Genomic DNA, 18851 nt, shown 5'->3' on the forward strand with positions numbered 1-18851 from the left:
AAACTGAAAAATCAATCATACCATTGTGATTTTATTATATAATTAATTTAGAGTGGTAGGTTTAACTTATTGACATTATTTTTTAATAACTAACCATAAATATGCGACAAGGTTCATCATTAGTTGATTTTATAATAAAGTTTGTATTATATTTCATTTCATTCAAATGAATAGACAAAACACATGGTTTTCAAACTTTGTTGTCACATACATTCAAAGAACATGTAAGAAAAATTCTATTTAGGGAACAAATAATATTCTCAATAAAACAAATAAATGGATTAGATATTGTGTGTTTTTTAATAATATTATCGTTTGTGCCCAAACAACAAGTTGTGGAACTGCGTGGATTAGGTCGCCAAGGGAGATTATTTTGGGACACAATTTGTCTTATCATTAACTTTCATGCCCATTAGATTCCAAATAAATAATAATAATGTCCTAATCTTTGTTTTAATTGTGAAGATACTCATTTAAGGTTTATTAGATGTTGAATTATAGTTTTAGTTCTTATCTTAAAATTTTATATTGTGTTTGATAATGTAATAGTGGTCCCTAGCCGATATTATCCTATTTAACTTTTTCTTTTAGACTTTTGTTCAAGATTTTTATAACGCGTCTTTTAAGAAGAGGTTTTCACATCTTTATAAAAAAATGTTTCGTTCTTCTCTCCAACCTATGTGGACTCTCATAATTTTCGTGGGCCTAAGTTGTTACAAATGGTATGAGAAGTAGTGTGTCAACGAGGACGCTGAGCCCCAAATGGATGGATACCAAGCGACGTGTCAGCGAAAACGTTTGACCCTAAAGGGAAGTGGATTGTGAGACCTACATCGATTGTAGAGAGGAATGAATGTCAGCGAGGACGCTGGCCCTAAAGACGCGTCAGTTGGAGAGGGGAACAAAACATTCTTTATAAGGGCGTTCAAACCTCTCCCTAACCGACACGTTTTAAAAACCTTGAAGAGAAACCCAAAAGAGAAAGCTCAAATAGGACAATATCAACTAACGGCGAGCTTGAGCTCTTATATATAAATTTTGAAAACGTTAAAAAATGCTTAAAGGGTTTATTGTTATTATCTATATCAACAATAATTCTATGTTAGGTTACCTCTTAGAAATTTTATTAAAAGCATATGAGTGAGGACAATTTTTAAAATGACTGGCGTTAGTTTGTAGAGATAGTTTTCGTTATGTGTTGATTTATGTTGAAAATCTTTATTCTTATCAGCAATTCAATACGCAATTTTATTAATGTATATTTGGTAGGCGATCTTAAACAAAATTTTGAGAACGATATATATTTGGTAGCATATTTCAAAATTAGATTCTAATTTAAAATATTTTTTTTTATAATATATTTATAGATCATCAAAACTAAATATTATGTTAAAAGTATTCCTCACTTATAAACCCATGATCATTTCAACACCTCCTTTCGAACAAAGCACGCCTAAGTTTAGGGCATGGCTTTGATACCATGTTAGATGAACACGACTCTCCACAATGATATGATATTATCCACTTTGAGCATAAGCTCTCATGGCTTTGTTTTGGGCTTCTCAAATGGCCTCATAGTATTCCTCACTTATAAACCGATGATCATTCCCTAAATTAGCCGATAAGAGACTTTCATCATCCAACAAAAGTTATAATTAAAAAATATTTATCTGGTTTAATTTTAAACTTTTAATATATAATAATCTAGTCTTTAAAATTTAAAATTTATAATAATTTAAGCTTCATTTATAAATTATTATTTTTCATTGTAAAAAGTAAACTTTTAAAACATTACTTCTATTTATATATATATATATATTTTCAAAAACCAAATAAAAATTTAAAAACTAAAAAATAATTCTTTTGGTTTTTGGAATTTGATATAAAAAATTAATATTTTGTTTTGTAATAATTTAATTTTTATAGTTTTAACATTTATTAAATCATTACCTACAAAAATTTAGGAAATATATCATTTTAAATTTAAAAGATAGAAATCAAATAGTTATAAAATAAATTTTAGAGGCCAAAATTTTTATATCATAGATATCAAATATATTTTTAATTAAAAAAGATTAAAAAAATCAGATTTTTTTTTAATGGAAAGTTTTGTTATTCCCTTCTCGATCTTTTCTGTCAGTGCTTTGTCTGTGTAGCTGGTTTGTCGAACCCGGTTGGCTTCCCTTTCATTTCGATGGATAAAGCAAAAATTATTATAAAAGTTGGGACAATCATTGGAACATGCTCACCAAAATGCCTTAAAAGAGAATATACCATTTTCATAGCCATCCTCCGAGCGAAGTTTGCTTCGGTCCACTTTAGCGTATTATGTATCACTAGGTCTATTACGTATCACCGTTAGCCACGATTTTAGAACGCGTCTGTTAGGAAGAAGTTTTTATACTATTATAAATAATGTTTTGCTCTCATCTTTAACTGATATGAGATTTTCTCCATTCATCCCTCTTTGGGGTCCAACGTTCTCGTTTGCACTTGTTCCTCTCTCCAACAGATGTGGGGTCTCACAATCCACCTGTAACGCCTAAATGCACTGTTAGCAGATGTTGTCATTTTCACACTCTTACCTTATAAAGAGTGTTTCGTTCTCCCCCTAACTGATGTAAGATCTCACAATCCACCCCCTTTGGGGCTATGCTGGCACACCGCCTCGTGTCCACCCCCTTTCGGGGCTCAGCCTCCTCGCTAGCACATCACCTGGTGTTTGGCTCTGATATCATCTATAACGGCAGAAGTCCACTGCTAACATATATTGCCCTCTTTAGACTTTCCCTCCTAGGCTTTCCCTTAAGGATTTTAAAACGTATATGCTAGGTAGAGGTTTCCACACCCTTGTAAAGGGTGTTTCGTTCTCCTCTCCAACCGGAGATCTCACATCACCCCCCTTCAGGGACTAGCATCTTTATTGGCACACCGCTCGGTGTCCGCTCTGATATTATTTGTAACAGCTCAAGCCCAACGCATTGTCCGCTTTGATCTGTTACGTATCGCTATCAGCCTCGATGTAACGCGTTTGCTAGGGAGAGGTTTCCACACCTTTATAAATAATGATTCATTCCATTCTGTTTATCAGGGGTTGTTTGATGTGAATCAATGTATGACTGAAAAACATTGAAAATATATAGAAAATGATTAAATTTTGGATTTAAACCACAACTTGGTTCTTAAATTTTTAGGTTTGTTCCATTGACTAAAATTTTAAAGGAGAAGTTCTTGTATGAACCAAAATGAAATGTGTAAAGACTAAATGTTTGAATGATTAATAGAAGGATTAATGGATTTAAAGTTTTTTTAAAATAAAAATGTCACGTCATACGTGTAGTTGCTCAAATAAAGATTAGAAGACATGTCGTTATAAACTTGAAATAACAAAATTAGTATGAAAATTTGAAATTTTAAATAGAATATTAACATCGAAACAGCAGACCAAAAATACAATATTAGAATATTTTAATTTAAGCTCGGTTGGATTAAAAAATAAATAATGTCATTTTTAAGGAGAGGGAAATCATTTGACAGCTTGAAATGTGTAAATAAATGAAATCCCAACAAAAGGATGAACAATAAAAAAAGATCAGTAAGTTATTATTTTTAAATATTTATATTAATTTTTTGTAATTATTGTTACTTTTTATAATATATTATTGATTATAATATAATTATATGATTAAGCTAAAGTTTCCAATATGTGAAATTGGAAATATTCCACCCAATCTTCAATGAGAATCATTTCCCTTTTGAGTTTATAACATAATGTATTTCAACCTCACCAACTATACAATAATAAAAATAAAAAATATTATTATAATTTGGCAATGGAGTTGTTACTAATACATTAAAAAAAAAAAATTTATTTTTACACCTTGAAAATAATTAAAAAAAAAGTTAAATTTGACTTATCTTTTAATAAACATCTAATATTTTAAGTTATATCTCCACGAAATTAATTAGTAAAAGTACACCTATTTTAGTGGGAATAATTGAGAAAGTCAATGATTTGGGGGTAAGCTGCCATTTGGTATCCAATTATTTGACACCAAACTTCAATTTATTTACCATTTTGAAGTTGAATTTTTAAATAAACAAATAAACAAATAAACAAACAAGTCATTATCATTAAAAAAGAAGGTTGAATGCCCACAATTTTTTTTTAATTATTATTTTGTTCAAAGATGCTATTTTCTTGGTTGAATTCTCTAAATTTTCACATTAATATTTATATTAAATCATGGGCTTAAATACTTATTTGGAGCTTTAAATGATATTATTTATTATTCAATTATTATTTTTATTGTATTTAAGATAAATATGAAAGTATTTACTGTAAACTTAATAATATAAATAAAATATAATACAAAAACAATTTAAAAAGTATTTTCAAACACAAATGTTGACTAGATAGATAGAAATTAGTTTTTTTTTTTTTTTTTTTTTGGGTTTTTATAATATAAATTTACAATATAAAAATTAGAAAATCAAATGTAAAACATGAACAAATTGAGAACAAAAACAATGGGAATGTTTTAATAATTCAATATGAAATTGATTTGGTCTAAATTGTGCACTAAAAACAAATAAAAAAGACAAGGATTCGTTAAGAAGCTTAACTACTTAACTCGGCACCAAAACTTTCATGTTTTACAGCTGGTGGCAGCTGCCCTGATTTGGACGTGGGTCTTAGCCTTAACAAAATTATTTATTAACAAAATTATCACTTAATTTTATATTTTATGTCTAATAAAATATTTTTGAACAATAATTATTTACTAGTTAAATTATTAAAAATATTACTTAATTATATATTTATATGTATTCTTAAAAAAAAAAATTAACTTTAGAAAATTTCAATAATATATATAAATAAATAAATACGATTAGTTTTAGAAGGAGGTTTATTTTTGATAATTTGTTAATTTTTTTATTAATTGAGTTTTGTTTATAAAAATTCGTGGAATATCCACTTAACAATTTATAAAAAATAAAAAGTTGAATCATTTTTTAAAAAAATTATTCAAAATTTGATAAATCAATTTAATGAAAATATTTTAATATTATTTTTTACAAAATTTAAAATTTTAACAATGAAGCCTCTGGTGGACATGGAAGGCCCATACCTTCTGTATTCGGCCCTTTTTCGGTCTATTTAGTTATTTTAGCTTTAAAAATATAATAAATCTCAAAATTATATGTTTATCAATTTATTTTATTATCTAATAATCTTTAAAATTTAAATTTCATATCTGCTATATCATTAACCTACTCTAATGTTTTTTTTTTAATTCAGAGATATAATAAATGAAAAATTGAAAGGTTATTGTTATACTAAAATTAATTCTTTTTATATTTAATAAATTTACTATTTTAATTTTTTTAATATGTCATAAATTTATTATATTAATTTTATAGATTTATTTGAAATAAACTAAGGACCTATTTAATATAAAAAAAACTTTTAAAATTGAAATATTATTTAATAATATGAAATTCAAAAAATAAAATTAGGAATACTTTGATTTATTTTTTTTTTAAGAAAATATCTACAAATAATAAATATACAAAATTAATAAAGTACGGTAATTTCAATAATGCGGTAGTATAAATACTCATCTGCGAATTTGAATTTGCGCGCTTAATACATTCTGGTCTGAATTTGGCTCCGTCTCTTTGAGATATCGACAGTCCTGTTCATGAAACTAGGGTTTCTACAACTAGAAGATTCTCATAGTTCAACTTTTGAATGAAAGAATCTGATGTATTCAGAGGCCACACTAAAGGATGTTGCGGAAGAACGGAAGAGCACATGATCAGAAGCTAGGATTTCTGGTCTATTGCCTGCATTTATGGACGAAGTTGAAGAAAATCCAAGGTAGCCTCTGAAACCTTACTCTTTAGATCGCTATTACCTTTTCGTGTCGTTGAACTCCTTCATAAGCCTTCATATGATTTATTGCCTTCATTTGATTTATTGTTTTCATTTTCTACCTTTTGAGGCTTATTTTATCGAGTTTCACTGAGTTTTTTAGTAATAGATTTCTTTGAGAAGCTGATTTTGTCTAGTCTTTATTCTGATTCTGCAATAAATTTGTAAGAAGGATCTGTCGCGTGTTACAACTCCTACAAAAAGTTCGCATAGAAGTTAGAAATCAGATGTAGATATGGAAGGAAATCTTTATCTCTCAATCAATAGATGAACAACTAAGATTTCTGAAAAAAAAAAAAAATCATGTAATTGATAAACTCATAAGCTTTGAACTCATAAGTTTGAGTTTAAATGAATTAATCGATAGAAATCTCACATTTCTTAGTTTATCTGTAATATTCGTTTTTAGTATAACATATCAAGTTTATGCAAAACTGTACCTCACACTATTGAGGACATATTCTATTTATATTGGCAAAAGATTAACTAATAGATCCGATTTCATAGGAAACTAACGAAGTAAGCCTATTCTTATGGCATGACCAACTTCAAGCTATTCTAATGGATTGACCAATTCTAACAGTCCCCTTCAATCCCAACAAGTCTTGTACATGTTGAGATTGTTACAATGTGTAGTAAAAGGAGTTTTAGACAGTGGTTTTGTCAGGATATCAGCTACTTGATCACTTGATGAAATGAACCGAACTTCCATTGCTTTACGTGCTACTTGTTCTCGAACAAAATGAAAATCAACTTCAATATGTTTCGTTCTAGCATGAAATACTGGATTTGAAGTTAAATATGTAGCTCCGAGGTTGTCACACCAGAGGCGAGGAGCCTTTGATTGATACACGCCCAGTTCCTTCAGTAATGACTTGATCCAAATCATTTCTGCAGTAAGATTCGCAATGGCCTTGTATTCTGCTTCGGTGCTTGATCTTGACACTGTAGCCTGTTTTCTGGAACTCCATGAGATTAGATTTGCTCCAAGAAATACAGCAAAGCCGCTAGTTGAACGTCGATCATCGGGACAACCAGCCCAATCAGCATCAGAAAACCCCGACAACATCATGGTTGATTTCTGAATTTTCACTCCTAATGCTAGTGTGCCTTTAACATAACGAAGAATTCTCTTCACAGCACCCCAATGAGCATCAGTAGGTGTATGAAGATATTGACACACTTTATTGACAGCAAATGCCAAATCAGGCCTAGTCATTGTCAAATATTGTAGTGCTCCCACTGTACTTCTGTATTTGAATTGTTCTTCAGCTGATAAGGGTATTCCTTGTTCTCTGAATAATTTTTCAGCAGAACCCATTGGTGTAGACATAGGTTTGCATTTTTCCATGTTTACTCTTTTCAACAAATCTAAAGCATATCGTCTCTGTGACAGTATGATACCATCTCGTGTTTTCTTGACTTCAATACCCAGAAAATACTCAAGATCACCCAAATCTTTTACTGCAAAATCTATTTTCAATTTCTGAATCAACCTTTCGGTTGCTTGATCAGAGGAGCTCACAATAATTATATCATCAACATAGATGAGCATATAGATAGTTATCTCTCTGTTTTTGAGAATAAAAAGAGATGAATCAGCTACTGAAGCCTTGAAGCCTAACTCAATAAGCTTTCCAGTCAACCTTGAATGCCAAGCTTTTGGGGCTTGTTTCAGGCCATAAAGGGCTTTCTTGAGCTTGCATATGTAATTCTTTGGTTTGGCTGAGTCTTGAAATCCTGGTGGTTGTCGCATGTACACTTCCTCTTTCAGAATTCCATGCAAAAATGCATTTTGGATATCAACTTGTCTCATATTCCAGCCCTTGGTTACTGCTAGCGAAAGAATGACCCTGATTGTTGACGGTTTGATCACAGGGCTAAAAGTATCAGTGTAATCAACACCAAATCTTTGCTTGAATCCTTTGGCAACTAATCTTGCTTTTAATCTTTCAACTGACCCATCTGCTTTTCTTTTCACTTTATACACCCATTTACTATCAATGAGATTTATTCCAGGTTTGGGTGGAACTAGATCCCAAGTGGCATTTCGTTTTAGCGCTGAGAGCTCATCATTCATTGCTCCTCTCCATCCTGGATGTTGCATGGCTTCCTGCAGGTTTCGAGGTTCAGTAGCAGTCTCTATGATCGGAGTTGTGATAGTTACAGCGCTTGCGAATTTTCTTGAGGTTTCTGAATATCTGATAGTTCCATCAGTGAATTGTTTAGCTTGTACAATGTTATTTCTCAACCTTGTTCGCATTGGATGTTGACTAGCTGCTTCAGTTGGTTGATCAGACACATGTTCATGAGTTTGGTTTTGAGCATTGATCGAACTGCTCTCAGCTTCATATTCTGCAATTTCCTCTGAACTTCTTGTATTATCTGCAGAAGATAAGCTGACACCAGACAAGTTGTCACTAGCAATATTATCAGTTTGACCATCATTCATATGGGAATTACTAACAACTGGTTCAATATCTGTAAGAGCATTTTCAGTGTAAAAACTAGCAAGTTTGGCTAAGGCTGGAAGTAGAACAGGATGATGTGGATTTGTGGTTTTGTTTGGTGGCTTAGATTCTTCAAAAGGAAAAATATTTTCATCGAAAACCACGTCTCTAGAGATGTAAATACGTCCTGTACTTCTATTTAAGCATTTATATCCCTTATGAGAAGAACTATAACCCAAGAATATACATCTAGTAGTTCTGAAACTCAGTTTCTTGTTGTTGTAAGGCCTTAAATTAGGCCAGCAAGCACAGCCAAACACCCTAAGCATGGAGTAGTCTGGACTTTTACCAAACAATTTATGAAGTGGTGTGTCTTGTTGTATGGTTCGGCTGGGCATTCTATTTATAAGAAAGCAAGCTGTGTTGAAAGCTTCATCCCAGTAGGATAGAGGCATGTTGGCTTGAGCGAGTAAAGCAAGGCCAGTTTCTACAATGTGTCTGTGTTTTCTTTCGACTAACCCATTCTGCTGGTGTGTGTGAGGACAGGAGATATGATGTTCAATGCCTGTGGATTTGAAATAATTGTGTAACCGATGGTATTCACCCCCCCAATCTGATTGGACGGAGCGAATTTTGGTATTTAGCATAGTTTCAACATGTTTTTGAAATTGAAGGAACACAGACTCAACATCAGATTTGCATCTCAGAAAGTAAATCCAAACATAACGACTAAAATCATCAACAAAGGAAACATAATATTTGGAATTATTTACTGACGCAATGGATGGACCCCATACATCAGTGTGAATTAATTGAAGGGGTGCTGTAGATACATGCTGAGAAGAACCAAATGACAATTGATGTGCTTTCCCTAATTGACAAGCATTACAAATTGAGGAAGAGGGAATATTAGTATCTATAGCTAAATTATTATCTTGTAGAATTCTAATGGTAATTGGAGATGCAGGGTGCCCTAGCCTTCTGTGCCATTGTTCTTTCGAAAGTTTGGCTGTCAGCAAGGCTTGACTGAAATTATGCGGTAGAACGTATAGGCCATTCTTACATCTACCGTGGAGCAGGAGTTTCTTCGTGACTCGGTTCTTAACCAAAAAATAGTTTGGGTGAAATTCTACAACAGCATTATTATCAGATGCTAGTCTTTGTACTGAAATTAGGTGCTTATTGATTTTAGGAGCATATAGGATATGTTTCAGAACAAGAGATGAACCAGAAATTAATGAATTCCCAATATGAGAGATAGACAAACCTGCGCCATTTGCAACCTGAATTTGGTCGGTGCCAGTGTAGCGTTCTCTGGTGGTAAGCCTCTCTAGGTCATTGGTGATATGATCTGTGGCTCCAGTGTCAACATACCAGTTTGTGTCACTAGTGTATCCACTAGTTGCCAAAGCTGCTTGTTTGAGATTATTTTCGGCTTGATATGCCTGATCAAATCTGTGCCAGCATTGCAAAGCATCGTGATTGGGCTTACCACAAATCTGACAGACAATGCCTGAGCTGCTTTGTGTCTTTGATGGTTGACGTCCAGGATTGTTCACAGTACGCCTTGATTGTCCATGACCACTATTTAACTGACGACTACGACCGCGACTACCTCGACCTCCATTGGCACCTCCACGAATGGATATCCTATTGACATTGTTAGCAGATGAAAGTTGCTCAAATGTACCCTTACGCAAGTGCCGCATCTCATAGCTCAGCATGTGAGCATACACGTCGCTGACAGTGTATACATCTGTTCTGGTTGTAATGCTTGTGACTAGAGGATCATAATCTGGACCAAGTCCTTGCAGCATGTAGGCGATGAGTTCTTCATCCTCTATTCGCTTGCCAATGGCAGCAAGTGTATCACCAAGATGTTTTACTTTACGAAAGTAGTCAGCAATTGTCATGTCCTTTTTCTGGATAGTAGAGAGTTCCATACGGATCTGCATTGCTCTTGCTCGAGATGTGGAAGCAAATTGTCGCTCCAGCGTAATCCAGGCTTCTCGTGCAGTGGTGATTCCAACCATCGTGCTGAGAACCTCCTCAGTGACTGATGAGTTGATGAGGCTGAGTACCAGCTGGTCCTGGGGGTACCAGACTGTGAACTCAGGGTTGATGATAATTTTGCGATTCCCTGTTTCTTCACTTGGTTCAACGGCGATCGTCTGGCTTGGTGCAGGCATGGATCCATCCACAAAACCAACAAGGTTTTGGCTACGCAAGTAGGGAAGGATTTGGGTAGACCACAGTAGATAATTTTCTTGTGTAAGCTTAACACTAATCACCTGACTGATCGACGGAGAAGACATTGTGTTGATTGGGATTGACATGTTTAACAGCAGAGGCTATGGATCTCGTGGATCTTATTTGAGCTCTGATACCATATCAAGTTTATGCAAAACTGTACCTCACACTATTGAGGACATATTCTATTTATATTGGCAAAAGATTAACTAATAGATCCGATTTCATAGGAAACTAACGAAGTAAGCCTATTCTTATGGCATGACCAACTTCAAGCTATTCTAATGGATTGACCAATTCTAACATAACATGTGTTCATATCAGTAATATTTTTATCGAATTTTGTGACATATCTTGATATTCTTTTATGTTTCGTTGTTATTTTAGAAGTACACATTGTATCTATGTTTGTATCCTTTCAATTAAACTCATAAGTTTAATTGAATTAATCGATAGAAATCTCACATTTCTTAGTTAATCTCTAATATTCGTTTTTAGTATAACATGTGCTCATATCAGTAATATTTTTATCGAATTTTGTGACATATCTTGATATTCTTTCATGTTTCGTTGTTATTTTAGAAGTACACATTGTATCTATGTTTGTATCCTTTGAATCTTATAAAATACAGATAAAAATATCAAAGAATGTGTTAGATAAAAATTTAACCGCCTGCATATCAGACTTCCTCTGTAAGATCGTTTGAGCTCTTATACTAGAACATCGTGATGGAAGAAACTGTACATGAAGAGTAATGTACGTCTCTTCACTTACATTACTCTCATTTTCCTTTTTGCCTCAGAGTAAATTCCTTTTGGAATATTCATATCCAGAAATGACATTAAGTATAACAATCATTTCTAGAAATTTGTTTCGGGAACTCCTATGGAAATCCTTTTCTGCCTTATGATGCTTACTTATCTGATGATTAGTGTTCATAAAATCATTTCGCTATTTGTCATTACATTTTCTAACTGATCACTCTAATCTCGAGATGAATTAATAAAATAGTAGGAAAACATTTCGATAAAACTTAATTTGTTGCCATCTTCAATCTATATAAAAGGTAGAAAAAAATCCTCCGATTATCTTCTAAGAGGGAGAAAACGGAAACTTATCCGTTGTTGAAGTTAATCTACGATTCTACAAGTTATATGTGTCCTGTTCAAAAGCTTTCTTCTGGAAAAAGCTCCTCTTTGATGGCAGGGGCAATCCATTGGATTTGGATGTACGTTATTTCCCATAGATCATCGCCTTCTTTCTTCATCAATATCTCTTTTTCTCGCATCTTTGTGATTATTTTTCTCAATAATTCCGGGACTAAATCTTTCAAACTTGATTCACCATAACTGCCAAGGTCAGCCTTCATACAAGTATCCATTCTTCTCAATATCCCAAGCCAAAATGTTCGGAACCCTGAACTTTCTGATATTTGTTTCAGGAATAGCAAGTAAACATCTGTCAAGAGGTCCATTGAAATCTTTAGAGTCCCCTCCATGCTTCTTGCCTCTCTTTTTGCATTATCTCTTCTCGAGTACTCCAACATTTTTTCATGCAAATCATCTACCATTGCAAAAACTACAAGGTTAAAAAAGTTGATACAGTTGGTTGAGGTGAAATCCAGTTCTTCTGCCAACATAAAGCTTTTCTTGAGGGATATGACGGCATGGTTTCGTATCTCTTCTCTTCTAGCTAAGCTTGTTTTTCGGAGTGCTTCGCCCAGTTTGATAAATAAAGTCAAGGCAAAATTAGATCCTAAACCTTTGTCCTCTACTGAGGAGCTACTTGCATTGCTTGCTACACTATAACTGTTCCCTGATTCTGCACAGTAATTCCTGTACCATTGGACCAAGAAATTTACAGAATCTGACAATAAATCTAAAATTCTCAAGTTCTTATCCAACGGGCTATTCTTGAGTGCAACATAACTAAAGGCGCATTCTATGCAGAAGGTATAGTTTGTGCGCGTAATATGCGTCCCATCAGACATCAACATGATCAAAGTTTCGACTCCTTGCTCATAAGTTTCAGGATGTCGACCAGTGGCTGACAACAAATGAAGGAGAGACTTCCAACCAATTGCGGTTTGGAGGTTTGCTGGGTACTCGATTATAATCTTGCTTACTGATTGTGTTATCGACTCAAAGCAAGTATCAAGAATCTCTTTATCAAGCATCCACATTAAATTTATGGACTTGAAGATGAGTTCCTCAGGATGTTTCTCAGGTTGGTAAGTGGAAAGGAGCTTAAGACATACCTTGAAAAGTCCTAAAACAGCCTTTTCTGCAAATGGGATGGCAGAGAAAAGAGGAAATTGAACAACTGTTTGTAGATACTCATGGAAGCTAGGCCAGAAAACCTGAAACCGGTATACATTAGCCAAGGACATTGTTGTGATTAGATCCCAACAGAATCCGACTGTTTCTTCTTCTTCAACTGGGGTGCTAAACTTTTGTCCTTTTCCAGCAGCGGCAAATATTAAAGATCGCCCAAGATTGAGCAGAGCCTCATCATGTAAGCTGGAACTGCTGCTAAAGATGCTCCCAATTCGACATTGCTTAATAAACTTCAAATTTTGTTCAAATTCATTTAAGTTTAGAGATAAGGAATCTTCCATACTATCAAGTGATAAAAATTGCGAAAATCTACCGGCCATGCCAGAAGATTGCTGGGTGCCAAATTTAGGATCTTGAGAAGGGAAAATTACACCTGAATCTGACTTTGCCATATCATTTGATGTAGTGGAAGCTACTTCGAAGTCAATAACAGATTGGGGAAGTAGTTTAAGTCGTTTGAGTTTTAGTAGGCAATCAACAATGTTTCTCCAACCCCCTCGAATCGAGTCTCCAAAGTTGTTTGCAATCGTGAAAACTGCTAGAGTGGCAAGTTTTGGCTTCAAATCATGACTAAATGCAAAAAGTGTTTCTTCGGTAGATGCGTAAGGGTTCAATAGAGTGGTGTATTTAGAAAATATGGCTAGCAGTTCATCAAGAGTGTCCTCCAATCCATACTGTGTTATCTTAGCAATAGAGAACAGTCCTTCAATGCATTCATTTAGCATCTCATCTTCATCTGCATGCTCAAAGAAAGCTGCAAGAGATGCAACTGAAGGACCAGCAACGCAGGCAAACATGTCTCTGCCTAAGCGATGATCAAAATCACACAACATGAACGGTTGTATAATCTTGGACCTATTCATCAACTCAACCCATTTGCTGGGGTTCATATCAAATTGCAAACCTGACTGTGGTGAGAGAATAATTGCATGATTCGAAATCGAATGAAAAAGCTCAGATAAATAATCTCTAGGAAGATCTTTCCCTGCGTTAATTTCTCTGTTGTTCCTGATGAACTCATCTTCTGTCATCTTTTTCTTCACTTGTGGATTATGTTGATCAGTATTCAGCATGATTAAAGAATAGCAAAGTACAAATACTGTGTCCTTACTCGCAAAGGTATTTGAAGATTGTAGTATATAAAATCTCTCTGAGAATGCCTCTAATATGCGATGAATCTTTTGTGCCTCTCCCGGCAAGCGAAACGTCTCGAGGTAAGTTCGAAGAGCTGTGTCTAAAATCATGCTTGTAAAATCAAAGGTGTCTGTAAACTCTGCTAAAACTCTTACATGAAACTGATCAGGATCACCAAGATATTCACCAATGAGCTGTTTGTCCAATCCATTAGTGTACCGAAAAAAGAAAGCATAAGCCTTCGGGTCTGGAGGGTCAGAAACCAATTGACACAGCTTCAAATACGCTAAACCTTTCTTTTCATCTCGATTGAAATGGTGACCAGCAATCAATACCTTTTTTTTCTGTGCCTTTCTTACTCTGATATAATCAAGCCAATTCTCGTACTGTAAGTCATCTTTGGATTTTTCTTCCCAAAAAGGTCTATACACATTGATTTGAGCAGGATATACCCTTGAACTGCCACCAGAACTTTCTTCCTTTTCAAGTTTTTCTGCAATGTTGTGAATCATAATTACTAATCCCTCGAAAGCTTGGATCTGTAAAGTGGTTAAGGGGCTTCCCATGGGAAATGAGAGCTTACATAGCAGCTTCCCGATCTCCTCGAACAAATTCGAACGAAAGGGATCACAGTCGTAGTTTACATAGAATTCTAGAATGAAAGAGGACTGCCTGCAGAAGTTGATGATGCCTTCAAGTGCAACTTCTTGGATTTGAGTTGAGTTTCCAAACGATGCTAATCTCAACACCACGTAGATAAAGAAAGCTTCTAATTGAAGTCGAACAAACCTGCCAAGAGAATGAGAAAAAACCAAAAACATTACTTCTAGTTTGGGTTTCCCCCCCTCTACCCATAGAATATAATTGCACAAAATTTCTTTCTAGAAATGAAGTTAGAAATTTCGACCATTGAATTCAGGTTGGCTTGGAAATATTGCATGATAAATCAAGATGGCTAATTCTCTTAAAGCCTAGGAAATAGCATTCTGTTCCATCACTTCTAATTTGGTATTTTGGTCTCTAAATAAGTAACAATATTTATTGGTGTCAAGATGCTTAGGTTTGGTTTATTTAGATTTGTACAACCTAAATTCTATTGGTGATTTTGCTCAATGGTGACTACTCATTGCTTAGGTTTGGTTTGATTAAGAATTTTAGGGAAAACTACCGTTTTTTTTGGTTCTTTTCATTCAGTAATTAGGCTTTAAAATGTTAGACTTTTGCCTTTTAATTTAATTTTAATTTATTTACGGTGTTTTAAGATGTTACATTCTTATTTGAGTTTAGTTTCCTTTTAGTTCCTAAATCTTATTGAATTTTCACTATTAATGTTAATTAAAATATTATGATGTAGATTTTTTTTAATTAAGTTTAATATTGATGAAAATTTAGTGATAATTAATTAATTTTAAAAAAATAAATCAATTAATGAAAATTTAACATAAATACCAGAAGTGAGCATGGGTGAAAAAAATTTAATTTTTCTAAATTTTATATTAAGGTGTGAGATGATCTAATATATTATTTCATCTAGTCTTGTGGAAGTTAAAAAAAATAGTAATAAAGAGAAAAAAACTGCACTATAATTCTTTTACTCTCTATGATATATATAATATAAACAATACCTGCGAAGGAAGTGATAGATATTCAAAACTGTACTGCAGATCATGGACAAGACCAGGGGATTAGAACGGGCCCCATAGTGAATAAGATGGTGAAACAGATCATCCTGAATCATTCTCAACAACTTGGGATGCTTCCCTATCGCATCTCCACTTAATCCCACCGCTGAATTTATCAAAACCAATGCAAACAGCTGAACATCCTCATCCGCCGTCCTGGATCCCAACCCATCCACCATTTCCGCCGTTTCCACCACATTCAACAACGAACACAGAAAATGAAACACATCGATCACACACCTTATTCCATACCCTGAATCCATACTCCCCCCTAAATCTGCATCTTCTGTATCTGATTCTGAATCCTCCCCATCTCTAAACTCTATTTCAGGCAATCTCGAGAATATGATCTGTATCAGCTCGTTCATCGTGTACCTGTTCAAGTTTTCAGGTAATTAAATGGTTCAATTACATATACTACTTCCTTCCCTTCCCGTTTTGATTTTTCTTAAAATATTTAATAAATTTTTGTTATGTTCAACCTTTTCTAACAGTAATGATTTTGGAGTTCAAATATTAATATAATTAAATTTCTTTTAACATCATTATTGGAATGTTCACTTCTGCAGGTTGATCTAAAAAAAGAGATTTGAGCGTACCTTGCCGTCCGTTGCAGCAAATCCCCTCTGCTAGCTGATTGTTGAACCACATTGAAGCACGTGTTTACAATGGTACAAACTGATTGATCGTTCAACAGATACGAAGCTCTGTGGTTCATTAATCCGGCAAGAACCTGCAAAATCTTCATCATCACGGCGTCTTCGGTTACGACGTCAGTTTTTTCCAGTTTGCAATTAGTGATGCCTAATACGATTAAATTGATTGCATCTTTGGCTCCTGGAGTCTTCTCCTCGAAGATTTCGACCTTTATTATTTTCAGCAAGGCCGAGAGAGCGACGCCGGTGGCGGCCGCCGGAATGTCGTCGCTCTGTATCACGTCGAGGATCGGAGAAATGTAGATGGATGGGTCGATGGTTCGCCATTTTTGCTGTGGTTGAAATATTAAAGCTCGAAGGGATTTTAAGGATTGTTGGATAGACGAATCGTAAGTGTCGTCGGCGGTGCACATGTACGGCGCGTTTAGTTCCGACGGTGGACGGCGGATGACGGCGAGGACGGCGCCGACTTCGGTGTTTAACATGCAGGAGAGGCCTAGCTCTCTTCGCTTGGATTTTGAGGATTCTTTTCCATCTTCATGGCGTGAGAATCGCTTCTCCATGAGAATGAAAAAATTGGTTTGGAAATGGAAGGGATTGGGGAGGACGATGATGGAAGTGAAGAAAATGAAGGTCTTGGAATCGGGGCATTTTTTTAAAACGGATTTAAGTTGGTGGAGGGAATGTTAATGGCTGAAATTGAAGATTGGAATGATTCTATTACCATTAAAATCTCCAGATTTGTTCAGTTATTATGGTGTATTTTTGGTCGCCCGACAGTGAGGCTCTGCGTGTGCCACTCTCGCTCGCTCCCTCTCTCTCTCTCCCCTGGTATGATTTATATATCTCGTCCACGGTTGAATCAGTCAAAGGATAAGCTTTCTCGCCACTTCATTTTCCAAGGTTAGTTCTCTTCCCTTCTCTTCTAAGTATCAAATTTCTATTGTTTTCATTTTCTTTAAGGTTGATGACTGATTACAAAAAAAAAAAAAGAAAAAAAAAAGAAAATAATAATATAATAAAACAAAATATTATTTTGATATTATATTTATAATATAATTTAGAAAAATTATTTGTTTCTATTAAAGTTTATAGATTGAATTGTTACTAACTAGTAGTATATGAACTAAATTATTATAAATGATAGTTTACTAGTTAAATTGTTATTTAAAACAAAAAATATTTTTAGTATTTTTTTTTGTTCCTGGATAATAACTTGTTGGAATATTGTCTTTTATTATTAATTTGAAGTGAGTTTTCTGCTTTATTAATTATAATAATTTCAAAATATGTTTCTCAAATATTTTATAGATCGCTAATTAAGACCTTTTCTTTTCTTTTTTTAGAAAAAAAGTTTAACAATAAATTAGAGGTTAAATTTGAAATTCATTCAAAATATAAAGATTAGAGTATGAATTAGACTAAAATGATATTTTAAAATAAAATTTATTTTTTGCAAGGCTTCCTTTTTTATGTTATTCTCTAGCTTCTATGAAACGAAAAAATATTTTCAACTTATATCTAAAACTTACTAGGGAAGTATCAATGCATGATTGGTTGATACCACAGTGATTTTAGAAATAGTTTCAATTTTTTATTTGATAATTAGTAAAAATATTCAAATGACACGTAGTTCTCCAGATTTGTTCAATTTTGTTTCCTCTCGGCTGACGGTTTAAACAGCTATGGCCATGCTTTCGCCAAATAATTCTCAAACGAAGGTTTGTCCTCTTCTCTTCTCATTTTCCTCACATTTTTAACTGTTTATATTTTTCTTTTTCTCTTTACGAAACAAGTAAACATTGACCGTCCCAGTCGAAAATGTTTTGTTTGGGAGCTGACTTTAAAATATTTTCTTATAATTTTATTTACATCAAAAGGTAGTAATTTTTTAGAATTTAGAATTTATGATAACTAATTTGGCACAATACTAACGACATTACAACTAACTAATATGATCGTAACTTTCTTTGAAGAAATTTATTCTTAGTTCAACTCCAGCTTTTATTTCTTCATTTTTAATCTTTAACACTTATTTCTTCACTTCAATCTTTAAAATTTGTGAAATTTTTACTGTTTTTGGTTCAATTCTTTTATTTTGAACTTCAAATTTTACTTCTTCATTTTAATCTTTAAAACTTGAATTTCTTCTTCTTAGTTCAACTCTTATTTTATTTTCTGAACTTTTAATATTATTTCTTCATTTTAATCTTTAAAATTTGTAAAATTCTTATTTTAGTTTAACTACTATTTTACTTTTTAAACTTCCACTTTATTTATGAAATTTTTTCTTGGTTTTAGTTCAACTTTGAACTTCCCTTTCAACTTCATCATTTTGGTCATTAAAACTTTTGAAATTCCTTTTTGTTTTAGTTCAACTCTTATTTTATTTTCTAAACTTGCA

At 33.5% G+C, this 18851-nt stretch overlaps 1 protein-coding gene and 1 non-coding gene across 2 annotated transcripts; both read right to left on the reverse strand.

The window, feature by feature from the left end:
* Nucleotides 1-10099: 10099 nt before the first annotated feature.
* LOC111465809 lies at nt 10100-10235 on the reverse strand. The gene has a single exon (XR_002714301.1). It is a non-coding gene; the product is annotated as a small nucleolar RNA Z247 (small nucleolar RNA).
* Nucleotides 10236-11658: 1423 nt separating this feature from the next.
* Nucleotides 11659-17415, reverse strand: LOC111465412 (ARF guanine-nucleotide exchange factor GNL2). The gene is made up of 3 exons (XM_023109772.1): nt 16391-17415; nt 15735-16166; nt 11659-14898 (listed from the first exon to the last, which is right to left on the reverse strand). Exons 1-3 carry the CDS (start codon nt 17008-17010, stop codon nt 11805-11807), a joined length of 4146 nt encoding a protein of 1381 aa, XP_022965540.1. The 5' UTR covers nt 17011-17415; the 3' UTR covers nt 11659-11804.
* Between the last annotated feature and the right edge of the window lie 1436 nt (nt 17416-18851).

Source organism: Cucurbita maxima, unplaced genomic scaffold (assembly GCF_002738345.1).
Source record: "Cucurbita maxima cultivar Rimu unplaced genomic scaffold, Cmax_1.0 Cma_Scf00029, whole genome shotgun sequence".
NCBI classification, from domain to species: Eukaryota; Viridiplantae; Streptophyta; class Magnoliopsida; order Cucurbitales; family Cucurbitaceae; genus Cucurbita; species Cucurbita maxima.